The 12372-nt window shown below is 37.6% G+C and overlaps 1 protein-coding gene across 1 annotated transcript in view; it reads left to right on the top strand.

Annotated features, from left to right (window-relative positions):
* The window catches only part of DCHS2 (dachsous cadherin-related 2), a 61672-nt gene that overhangs the window by 32554 nt on the left and 16746 nt on the right, over positions 1-12372 (top strand). The window contains exons 9-13 of the mRNA XM_066548201.1: positions 225-464; positions 4409-4543; positions 4788-4997; positions 6226-7083; positions 11815-11922. Of these exons, the coding sequence (XP_066404298.1) occupies positions 225-464; positions 4409-4543; positions 4788-4997; positions 6226-7083; positions 11815-11922 (1551 nt within the window). The remainder of the gene's footprint in view (positions 1-224; positions 465-4408; positions 4544-4787; positions 4998-6225; positions 7084-11814; positions 11923-12372) is intronic.

Here is a 12372-nt window from a genome sequence, read left to right as displayed (position 1 = left end):
AACTTCTTGAATTTTCCATGAACCCCAATTTCCCTGGATACCAAAGGCAATATTTCTGAGCCAATTAGCACTGTACAGGAAATCAAAGGTAATGAAAGACTGCAAGTCCCGAAGCCTTGCGGCAGTGGTATGGTGATGCTACATTGGAGCTGTGAGTGCTGGAACAGCTAGGATCCTAACCTGGAGCAGGATACTTTTTTAAAACCTTTTCTTCTTTAAACTAGGACTCTTAACTACAGCCCAGTTTCTAGACCGTGAGGTTCAGGAGCGCTACAGTTTGACAGTCATGGCTCTTGATGATGGCAGCCCAGCTCTCTCTGCCACACAAGTTCTAACCATCATTGTTCTTGATGTGAATGACGAGGCCCCGGGATTCCTGAAGCAACTTTATGAGACTGCAGTTCCTGAAAACCGAGATCCAGGGGAGTTTGTCATAAGAGTGGAGGCTGTGGACCAAGATGCAGGTAATTTGTGTCCTTCTGCTTGTAATTTACTTGTGGACCATAGTAGACTAATCCAATCTTGATGCCTTGTGTGTACAGCTGCTGTGCTATTCCCAAGGTAAAGTATGTCTTTTGAGTTTCCAAATGTGAGTTTTGGTTCAGACTCTCAATCTTCATTAGAGCTTGGAGCTATTCTGACTTGCACTTTGGGGTAGCTTCAGCTCTGATGATTATATTAAATGTAAAATGTGTTCTTGTGTGACACAGCATATTGTAGGTTTCACGTGAAGAAAGACAACGTTCTCTGGTTATAAATCAGCGAACAATATTCAACTCAAAGTCAATATCTGAACATTTTGTCCCTCTTAATCAAAGCATTTTGGATAGTTTTAAAGCAGTTAGTCTAGAGTCCTGGTTTTGTAACAGAGCCTGCAAATGTGCGCTTATCTTTTCTGACCAGAGAGGGGCACTGTCATCCAAGATTTTCATGCTTGTTGAGCTGTGAAGGGATAGTGGAAACTGCCCCGGGTTTTAAAGAGGCTTTTTACATGCTAAAGAGTGTTAATGCATTTCAAAAATACACAGAATGGAGAAATAAGATGTGTGGATGGTTCATCTCCTCAGTGAATCACATGTAAGGACTAAACCTGAGAGTCTGCTAAGCAACAAAAAATTCCCTCCAGTTCTTCAACTACATGCTCTTTTGAACTGTCTAAAATGCATAGCATATGATGTTACAGTTAGTCCGTGTGCTGGAGCACTTATACAAGGTCTATGTGATAAATAATAAAATCTGGAAAGAGAGTTAAATATTACAATACTGCCATCTTTGGCCCAAAGGTAGTCTCAGCTCTGTGAATGGCTTAATTTTTACTGTAGGTTCACTTTCTGTACTTTCTTTAGAATTGTGTCAGATTGTGCTATCTTAAAAACAGATAATGGAACTTTTTAGCAAAATAAACTTATGTATTCAGTAAGATTGGTAATGTTAATGTAGAACACTTATTGATTAAAAAGGCTGATGTGGGCTCAGTAGAGGTATTATATAAAAAAGACATTTCCCCACAAGTCTGTAAAGTATTTAGAAATTGGGAAATGTGTAGGTATCCCTGCCTGTTATGATCTCCAAAACAGCTGAGCTGTACTGCAGTCTGCCTCTGTAGCTCACTTTTCCAAATATTTTCTTTTTTTTGTGGATCACAAAAAAGATGATACTTGAAGAAAGGTTTGGAAGATAAAGGAGACAACTGAGAATTTGCTTGAATTCTTCTCCCTCCTTTTCCATCCCTTATATTTTTTTCACATCTTGTGGGAAATACAGCAGAAAGGAACTTTCCAGAGCAGTTAGTGGGAGGGAGTCAGGGTGGCTTGGCAGTGTGGAGAGGAAGGGCATTCCACACTGGGTGGCACAGTGTGTGCCTGCCTGTGCAGACACTTTGGGCTGGAGCACTGTTGTGGCTGATGGTTCCTTCCTGCTAGTTTTTTGAAGTACATTTTCCAGTAACCACAGTCCTTCTGTTGGGTCTTTTTCTTACATTTGCATGATTTGGCCCCATGTCGTGGGTGTGTCATACTATTGTTTCAAATTAATATTGAAGTGATGTTCCTAATGTAAGAAAATTTGATTTATATATGAGTCATATAAATATAATGCTACTCACTTTTCTTACATTTTTGGAACACAGTTTTGGAATAAAATGACTCTTGTCATGGTGTCCTTTTTTTTGTTTTTCCATCTTTTTTTTTTCATACTCTTTGAATTGCAGTTCACATCCCATTAATATTTGCATAGTCTCAGTGGAGGACTTTATCCCATCACACTTTTTTGTTCTCTTTGTATGTTCCCTGAGTGACCACTGGGAGGAACCAGTCATTCTCAACTTTTTGTTTTATTTTCCTTTCTTCTTCATTCTCTGTGACTGAAAGGGGGTCTTTTTTTTGGGAAATCACAAGTAAAGCTTCTGACTTTGGAATGGTTTTCTTTCACATGAATATCCCTGAAAACTTTTGTTTAGCTACCTCTTTCCTGTACATTACAACACCTGCACTTACTGCATCTCTATGTTGCCTGACTTTGGGAGCCTTTAGGGATCCCTCCATGCCCTCATCCCTACCCAGCTGACATCTGACAGCTCAACATCAGCAAATGCAAGTGTAAAAGATGATAACATTTGAAAATATGCATGTTGGAAAAATACACATGGCAAAGCAAAGATACCAGCAGCATATTTGATAGGTCAGGGTTTTTTCTTGAGGTAGGTCTTTGCAGAAGACTGAACTAGCAAACCAAACTAGCATTTGGCAAGGTCTCCTTTTAATCTGATGTGCACCTCTGTGGTTCAATAGTTATTGTCTAGAGCCTTAGGAAAAACATCTTAAAAGGTTAATAGGAACCATTGACTTTGAGTTATGAGACAGGGCTTACTGCCATCCGTTAGACATTATTGTAAAGTCCTATAAAGATGAAACTTGAATCTGGATTTGGGGCAGGGGGGACATTTTTTATTTCAGTTTGTAATTTTAGCTCCCAAAGTGTGACCAGTGCTACTGAATAATTAACCAGCAGGTTGGATTGAGTGCAAATGTGCTAGCTGTTGTGCTGTGGTGTATGCATGTGTAGAGTCAGCACGCTCCTCTCCTGGGCAGGGTGTGCAGCTTTTTCCTGATGCTACTTTACACTCCTAGCAGTTGGATATGGGAAAGGAGTCAGTAAATATTTGGTAAATAAATGTAATTAAGAAGTCACATATCTGTGTTTTTTAAGGGCTGAAAGTTTTAACTTCAGCATTGTGTGAACAGTCAACTTGGATGGCATCCATGTTTTTTCAGCCCTGGTTGTGAATAGTGTCCATTGTGGAACCTGCTGGAGAAGGAACTGGGTTGAAGCAGCTCAATTGCAGGAGGCAAGAAGCTAATATTATCAGACCTGCAGCTTTGTGTCTCTGTTTTTTCATCTGTAGCAATATTGATGATAAAGGATAGATAAAGGCAAGCAGAACTGTGAATAGCTTTTAAAATTTAGTTGAATGTTATCTGATATGGGTAGATCAGATAAATATATGTTAGTAACCTGAGACTTTGAAGACATTCACCTTGACTGTCCTCACTGATGTGATTTTTCTCCCTTCTTCTGTAAAGCTGAAAGGATTTCTGTAAGTCATTTTTCCTCCTGCTGTGTATTGTATACATCCCTCCCTTGACTTAGTTTGGGTGCGAATGCATTCACGGTAGCAATTCTCTTAATCAAATTTCAGTAGCACTGTCAACCACTTAACAAAGCTATTCAAAGGCAAATGAAGTCGAGTATGTTACAACCTGTAGACTCTGTTTCTTCTCTCACATTGTATTTCTCCATCAACTCCAGTGCAGATTGTCTTGTGCTTGACTGCAGCAGATGAGAACAGGCAGGTAGTGTTTTGAAATTACTAGAAGTGTCATGTAATTTTTCAGGCATACCAACTGTCCCTGCCTTACTCAAGGACTAATTCTGGGTGGGAAAAACACAGAATGGTTGACTGGAATGTAAGAAAATGAAAAAAAAAAAAAAGGGCACAATAGTCAAATCCTTCAGTTATAATGTAGGATTAAACTAATTTAAGGCAATAATATAGGTGTGATAGAGATGACATTATACTTTCCTTGGGAGGATATTGAAACAAGAAGAAATATGAAAGGAATTATCTTACAACCATAATAGGTAAGAATGTTGAGTCTCATTTCCTGTTCAACTAAGGTGGGCAACTTTGAAAGAAAGGTTTCTAAAACCTTTAAAAGTTTTAACCTATTCCCTAGAGTAAGATGGGAAGGCTAATATCCCTGCACTATATACAACTGGTAGGTCTGATCAGGATCTGTATAGAATTGTCATTCAGAAGACTCTGGAGGGGAAAAAAAGAGACAAATAAGTACACCTGAATGTGAGGAGAGTTGCCATGGTTTACTAAGACTTCTATTCTGTTTTAAAGGGCTGAATTCCTTGCTTCAGTATGAAATCTTACCAGGAGCTGGTTATGAGAAATTCAAAATTAACTCGGACAGTGGAGAGCTCGTTACAGCTGCATCACTGGACAGGGAAACCCAGGAGGTTTTCAGTATTAAAGGTAGCAGTGTGAATTATCTGTGAATGCCTCTAGAGTGGGAAGTGAGAGTGAGTGAAGTGTTACTATCAGCATTATTTTTTTTATGTGTTCTGAAGTCAATGCATGTGGTAAGATTTTCCAGTACAGAAGAGCATATGCTTTTTGCATAGTACAGATAACTCTCTTACTCTGATATTATTAAAGAACATCTATTGTTGCAACCACAACCACTGAATGAAAATTGCTTTCTTTTTATTGATCTTAGTTTTGGTTCGGGACAGTGGAACTCCGTCGCTGTCAAGCACAGTGACAGTAATCTGCACAGTGCTGGATGAAAATGATCACTCTCCCACATTTCTTCTTCCTCCTTCTGAGATATTTATTCCAGAGAACCAACAGCTTTCTGTTGTTTACATTATCCAGGCTGTAGATATGGATGCTGGCAATAATGGAGCTCTAAGATACAAAATAACTGGTAAGTTATATTCCATCATTTTGTTAGTATGAATCAGGGAAATATTTAAATAGCAGCATCCAAGTTTTAGGCTAGTCTTGACTTTACCAGGCCTCCTGAGCTCCCATGCTTCTTTTCAGTGGAAAAGAAAAGAGATCTTTCACCCTTTTGTCAGCACTAATAAGCACTTCCCAGGCATACTTTCATTCTGCGTTCTGGATTTGAAATAGTGCAGAACACTGAAACAAAAAAAACACCAAATGCTAGAACAAGGCATTAATCATGAAGGCATAATTTTTGTCCTTTTTGTTATAGTTGTAGAAGTCTGAATGTAAATATTCCCTTGAAAATGTACCCAAGAATTAATTGAAATTTATTTATGTAATGCTATTTATTAAATTTTATTTTGTGAGTGCTTCTTTCACCCAGCAATTAATAATGTCATACTTGGCTTCCATCTTGCCAAACTCTCCCTGTGTCCCCTATGCCAATGTAAGCTCCACAGCTGTTCAAAGCCTCCTGTAGTATCTTTGGACAAGTACAAGTTTGCTGTGCTTACTTTGGTTTGTGGCTCTCAGCAATAGCTCAAATGTAGGCAGAGAGCTACTGTGGTAAAAACCAACACATTTTTCTTTGAAGAAACAGTTATGAATTCCTTTTTTTTCTTGGTTTTAATGTTGTGATCTCTATGACATTTAATTTACTTACCTTTGGTCTTTCTGCATGTTATAAAGTATGTAAGCCATTCACTGTTACTCAAAATGCTGACTTTTCAATTGACTGCTTCACATTTATTCTCAGTGCTCCCAAATCATTACCTTGCCCAACTCTTGAGTTCCAAGAGATAGGTTTGTAGAACAGAACTAGGAGCAAGCAATTACAATTGTCAGCAATGCTTTTTGGATTTGTGGAATTTGTAACTAAGGTTGGGAAGAGGTCACTTCATGGAGCAGCCTAGATGCATGAGCTTTTATAAGGTAGGCTATTTTGGGAAAAAAAGATATGCATCTGGCCAAAAGGCCAGTCTAAATTGTTATGACATTCTGCATTTGCTATCATTGCCACTCACTGATTTAAATTAAATACAGGTTTTAATTTGTATGAGAAATATAATATGTGAAAGGTACATGAGCACACCAGCTGTATGAGCAATTGGACCTTGTTACTGCAATTAGTATAAAGCATTCACAAGGGGTTCTTTTTTAAAAGTAGTTGTTTGTGATCATTTCATTTTTTATGTGTTTGAAAGGTGGAAATGTTGGAGAATACTTCACACTAAATAACACGTCAGGCAAGCTGCTGGTCACTCGTAGTTTAGACAGAGAAGACATCAGCAATTTCACTCTTGTAATTGAGTGCCATGACCTAGGCAGTCCCTTGAGAAGCTCCACTGCACAGCTCCATCTAGCAGTCTTGGATGAAAATGATCACAGCCCGTTGTTTGCGAAGACCCAGTATCAAATCTCAGTGACAGAAGACCTGGAGGAAGGCTCAGCCATCCTGGACCTCTCTGCTTCTGATGAAGACGCTGGCCTGAATGGTGAAGTTATGTACTCCCTTATTGATGACACCTATGGAGCATTTGCCATCAATAGTGTCACAGGATCCATTGTTACTACAAAGGCACTGGACAGGGAGACCAAGTCCCAGTACACTTTTAGGGCTGTGGCAAGTGACTGTAGCACCCATTTTCCGAGGAGCACCACTGTCAGTGTTGTGGTGCATGTTAATGATGTCAATGACAACGATCCTGGTTTTTTGCAGAATCCTATCAGGGTCTTTGTGCCTGCTGAAACTGCTGTGAATGAGACAGTAGCCACTGTGAGAGCAGAGGACGTGGATCTGGGATCAAATGGAGCTGTTGTTTTTAATTTGATGATGGCAGAAACTGTATTTCAGGTCGATGTGAAGACAGGTGACATCATTCTTCGGGAGCCCTTGGCTTCCAAGGACTTCAGTACCCTGCTGCTAGTGACAGCTTCAGATCAAGGCATCACACCTCGAACAGCCACAGCTGTGGTCATTATCTTTACAGAAGAGCAAGAGGAGGTGATCTCATTCAGCCACAGCCTGTACGAAGCAAGTGTGCCTGAGAACAGTGCAGCAGGTGGGCATGAAATCCCTCTTCTTGTAGTCGCCAATTTCCCCTCTTTTTGGAATTGAAATTGTAATGAATAGTATAGGGAAACCTTTTTTTTATGTGCAGCAGCAGGGAAAAGTTACTGTGGATGTAGCCAATACCTGTTTGCCCCTTTCAAATGCACCAGCATGAAAAAGATGCAATGGAGGAGGCATTGTCTAACCATCAGTGGGTTCATTCATATAGCAAAATTGCTTTAATGATGGGTGGACGGCATTTACTTGTTGTTTTGCTGGGCAGTGCATGCAAGCTCAGATGATTTGAGTGTTGGAAACTAGTTGCACCCTGACATTTCTTGTTTTCACAAAACCCTTCACAAACTGTAGTAGCTTTCATAAATACCTTACTGAAGTTTTAGACTTTGCAGAAGAAGGAGAAAGGGGAGTAGGATGGGGTAGAGAAGGTCGGAGGCTATTGGTACATGGTCACTTGGTGCATGCTTCTACCGTGTCTCTCTAGGTAGAGATTGCACAATGGAATGCCACCTACAGACCAACCAGCTTCAGTCCCAAGGTACTTACAGATTTATTTGGATTTGTTCTGGATATTGATGAGAATTACTGCGCTACTTTTTATCATTCAAAGAACATTAACAATTATCCCTCCAACCAATTAGATGTGGTATCTTCTCCTGCAACAGGGATTGGTTCTGTCCTGATGAGGGGCAGAAAGGAATGGCTTTTGTGTATTTCTGTCCACAAATCTCACTATTTAATTGGCCAGATGTATTTAAAGATCTGACTTGCACTATATTCTCAATTAAAACAGCCCATGAGATTCACCTTGAACAAGTAATTTCTCTTTTATAATTCAAACTTCCCTCAGTAAAACAAAAGCAGCATTCCCTTATATCCTAAGGGTTTTGTGAGACTAGTGGATTACTAGATCTTAAGTAACAGCCTGTATATTGGATTATGAATCAGTAAATAAAAATGTGTTAGTAATTTTGGAAAACTAATCAATATTCTTGGATGATTGCAAACAGAAGAGAGACTGAAGGGTGAAGATGGCTGTTGCAGTAATTACTGCTGTGGTTATTCAGCCATTCCTTCCTCTGTGCTTGTTTGGGACTACAAGCCAAATTTTTTAATTGTTACATTTAACGAAAGAAAATAAAGATCAGAGCTTTATGGCAATAGATAAACTGCTCTGATCCTAGATCTTTTAAGTGTAGATGTGTTCCTGGATCAGGCTAAAAAGCCAGCCTGAAATCACTGAAATGCCCCAAGGAACTGTGGTGTCAGAATGCCATTGTGTTCTCCCATTCAATCTATAGAAATGTAATTAAGATTCAATTTAAGTTGTTTTGATTAAAGGAAATTTAGCAAAGCTTCAGGGTAAACAGGTGGCTTTGATCACAAAATGTTAGTTTGTGTTTAATAATACTTCTATTTGCTAAGAAGATCAAATTCTTCTAAGAATATAAGAGATTTTACCAAATACTAGTATACTGCTTGTCTCTGTTTATACTATTTTCCTTTTTTCATAAGCATAAATAAATATCAAATATTTTACATTTCAGTGGGGAAGAAAAGCATGATTGTAATTAAAACTCTCATAGAAGTTAGCTTATAGGATAGATGTGATCCTGGGACCCCGACAAATGTGAATGGTACCAGTGTATTCAGTCCAGGGAAGATTTACATTACATACTGATTATTTGTAGAACTGGTATTAATAAATGTGGCTTCTCTTCATAATTTTATTTCTGCCTTAACTGATGGAGGGGAAAAACGCTACGTTTATTTTAAAAAGAATAAAAAATGTGAATAATATAAACAACAAAAAACCAAAGCCAAGGGTCCTTAGTTTTAATTTAGTCTAAACCCATCAAATGTGCAAGTGCCTCAGGAACTGGTCCTTGTGGTCATATTTTCTTTAAGTGTTTAACTTCCAAGTTTAACGACCTTTAGAAAACCCTACTTTTCTAATTTTTTTTTTGTTTAATATTGAATATTTAATGTCTTTAAATACTATAAACTGTTCTACAGCAGGCACTTAGAAGCTAATCAATAAATAATCACGTGACTGTGCTCTTCAGAGGGTAAAAAACCTTTATTATTTACCCAACTTTTAATTGAATGGTTGTTTGCATAACACTTGGAGACAGATTCATCAGTAAAACTTCTTGACTCCTCTATTTTCTTTTTCCATTAGATATCAAATATGTATCCCCTCATTCTTTAAGTCAAAGAATCACAGAATGGGTGAGGTTGGGTTAGGGTTAGGGACCAAAAGGGTCATCTGGTGCCACCTCCCTGCTCAAGCAGGGTTATCACAGAGCACATGGATTGTGTCAAGATGGTTCTTGAATCATTATCTCTGTGCTCAGCTTTTCATTTCATGGCAATTTAGAGGTCTGAAGAAATAATGACAAGGATGAACATAGGTTAGATGGCAGAGGACAGTGATAAGAGACTACTATAATGAGGACTGAAGAAAGAAGAAAGTGCTACAGTGATACAGCAGCTCTGTGTGGTGCTGGTGTTAGGACATATATATTAAAAAAGCCCCATATATATAAAACATATATGCCCTAACAAAGAATTCAGCAAGTGTTTTGGAGCTGATTTGACCAGGTAGGCAAATGCTGTTCACTCTGCCGTGTTTTGGGTTTGAGTCTGCAGGCTTAATGGAGGGATCTAGGCTGTATAAAACAGTTTGAGATACTTCCATATCCAGTCAGACTGTATGTGAACAAAAACATTAAAAAACCCTGAAAAAACCCCTGGATTTACATATTTTACATCACTCTTCATGTCTTTCAATATTTTTTACTAATTCAGAGGTCAATTGCCTACTATTTCAAGCCAATCTGACAGCTTTTGCTTTGAACCTGATCTCCCTGCTGCCTTGCTCTATCTTCAGTGTTGAATGTGTTTTGCAGACAGAAAGCTCCCTTTCACTGATTTTTCTCTGTTAAGAGTTACATGATGTGACCTCTGCTTGAGGCAATGTCTGAACTGGGTGTGATTGGAATGGCAAGTTCCAGCAGATGGACATTTTCTATTGCTCTTTATCTGTGTAGGGCCTGTTTATGTCACAGCTGACCTCCCACTTTGGTCATATTTTTTTGACAATGAACTGTAAAAATTCACTGTTGGGAGGAATTGTTTTCTGTGAAGGGTATCAGAACAAGAGATTTGTACTCTGCTAAAAAGAAGTTGTAAACAATTCTATCTGCATGAAAAATGTGGAGCTTAAAGATTAGGATAGGAGGACTCAGACAAAGAGTTTATTAACCTAACCTCTGAAAAACAAGGATACAAGTAGAAATGCTGCTGCTTCCTTTATTTCTGATAGTATTTCTTCTTAAACACACAAGCAAACAAAAAGATGCAGAGTGTGTTAAAAGATAAAGAGGGATATTCTTCAGACCTTGGGGTTTTTTATCTCTAACTCTGCTGTGAGGATGGTGTGAATGATTGTCCTTGCAGCTTTCTGTAGTAAACCAGAGTTGCTTGGCAATGAAAATTCAACCTACAGGCCCTTATTTTAGTTCCTAAAAAACTCTAGGTCAGCATTCATATATCTCTCTTTACATATTGAACAGATAGATGTTGATTCCAGAGCTTTTCTAGTAAATACCTTACAAGTATATTGACAAGTTCAGAAAATCATATGTCAAAATTGGCATACTTTTTCTTTTGGCAGACAGATTTTGCGAGCATATAGTAAACCCTTAATAGAAAAATTCTGGTTCCTAAAACATAATATGTAACTGCTGAAATAAAAAAGGTATCAGATTGTTGTAATAGCAAGGTGTCCTCTCATTTTTTACACTAAAGTCTTTTCTTGTGGCATCCAGGACACTGACTATGACCTTTGTGATATAATAAAATAACTAGTTGCCTCTAATGCTGTTTGAAAGAGCTCATGTTGCCTCATTCCATCATAGCTGCATGGAAACAATTACAATTTAATTAAATAATTAAAAGCATTAAAATCAATGGCCATTTATGCTAGAGAATTTTTTAAATCACTTGCAAATAATAATTATTTGGAGGTTGTGATAATGCCTTTTGAATTTACTATATTTTTGTTAAAAGTGATGGTTCTGAGCAGGATAATTTACTGAGTTCCACATTTTCCCTTTTTTTTTATTCCAAACAGGATTTCTAATTCATGTCTCCTGCATTCTATGTTAAATTATTGGTCTTTTCATGGAATTTGGATATCTGTGAATTGACACATAGCTACGCACATAGTTTCATCTTTTCTTTCTCTTTATCAAAAGGTGGCTAATTAAAATTCTAAAGGATATTTAATTTAAGGTACTGTTCAAAAAACCAAATTGAATCCTGATAAATGGAGAAAAAAATTAACTCTTTCTTGTCATTTGTGGGTGACATGATGCACCAAAAATCAAAAAAAATTAGATATGACTTCAGGTAAGAGAGAAGTCCAATGATTCCTGTGAGTTTGCAATTAGGAAAAGTTAAATCTCAAAATTTTATTTAGGCAGGTAAAGTTGTTATCAGATGTGTAATTTACTGAGGAAGGAGGTATAGACAGTGCTTTGTCTATGAATTTGTAATACAGGAAAAATAATGGAGAATTATTCTTATTGTCTACTAAACTAATGAATGAACACCTAACCTAGTACAGAGTTGTGTTTCTGCTATTTATATCAATGCTATAAAATTAGAACAAAACCTTCTATGTTAACACGATGAAAATGTCTTATTGCTTTTGTAGGTACATCACTTCTAAGAGTAGAAGCCTATGAACACAAATTTACAGGAGAAGACATAAAATATAGCATCTTCAATGACCAGGAAATATTCTCCATACACCCTGTTACAGGTGCATTTTATTATTTTTTTCAAGTGTCTGTGTGTATTTTGGAGCATTAGCAAGTTCCTACCACAAGAACAAGGGCTAGATATCTTAAGAGTAGTAGTAATTCTGTAACAATGAGCAGGTCATTAGTAAATCCAGGCACTGTCATAAACTTGAGGTAAAAAGAAATTGAGCACCAGTATACCTGTTTAAAACACTCAGTTCTGATTTACGACTGATCACCAGGTGTTGGGAGTTGATAAACTACTGCTTTGTGATTCAAGCTGAGATTCCAACTTCTTTCTCATCATACAGTTTCTCAAAAACTCAATAAAGAAAATCCTTCAAAACACTTCTAAAGTAGAAGCATTAGACTCTTGTTGATTTTAATGCTCTTTGTTTCAGGCAAACATCAACACATTTTAAAGTCAAGCCTGTTTATTTTTTTTGTGATTGTAGTTGTGTTCTTCAGCA

Source organism: Molothrus aeneus, chromosome 4, assembly GCF_037042795.1.
Source record: "Molothrus aeneus isolate 106 chromosome 4, BPBGC_Maene_1.0, whole genome shotgun sequence".
Lineage (NCBI taxonomy): Eukaryota > Metazoa > Chordata > Aves > Passeriformes > Icteridae > Molothrus > Molothrus aeneus.
Note: the sequence above shows the minus strand (reverse complement) of the source record. Positions and strands in the feature narration are given on the sequence as shown.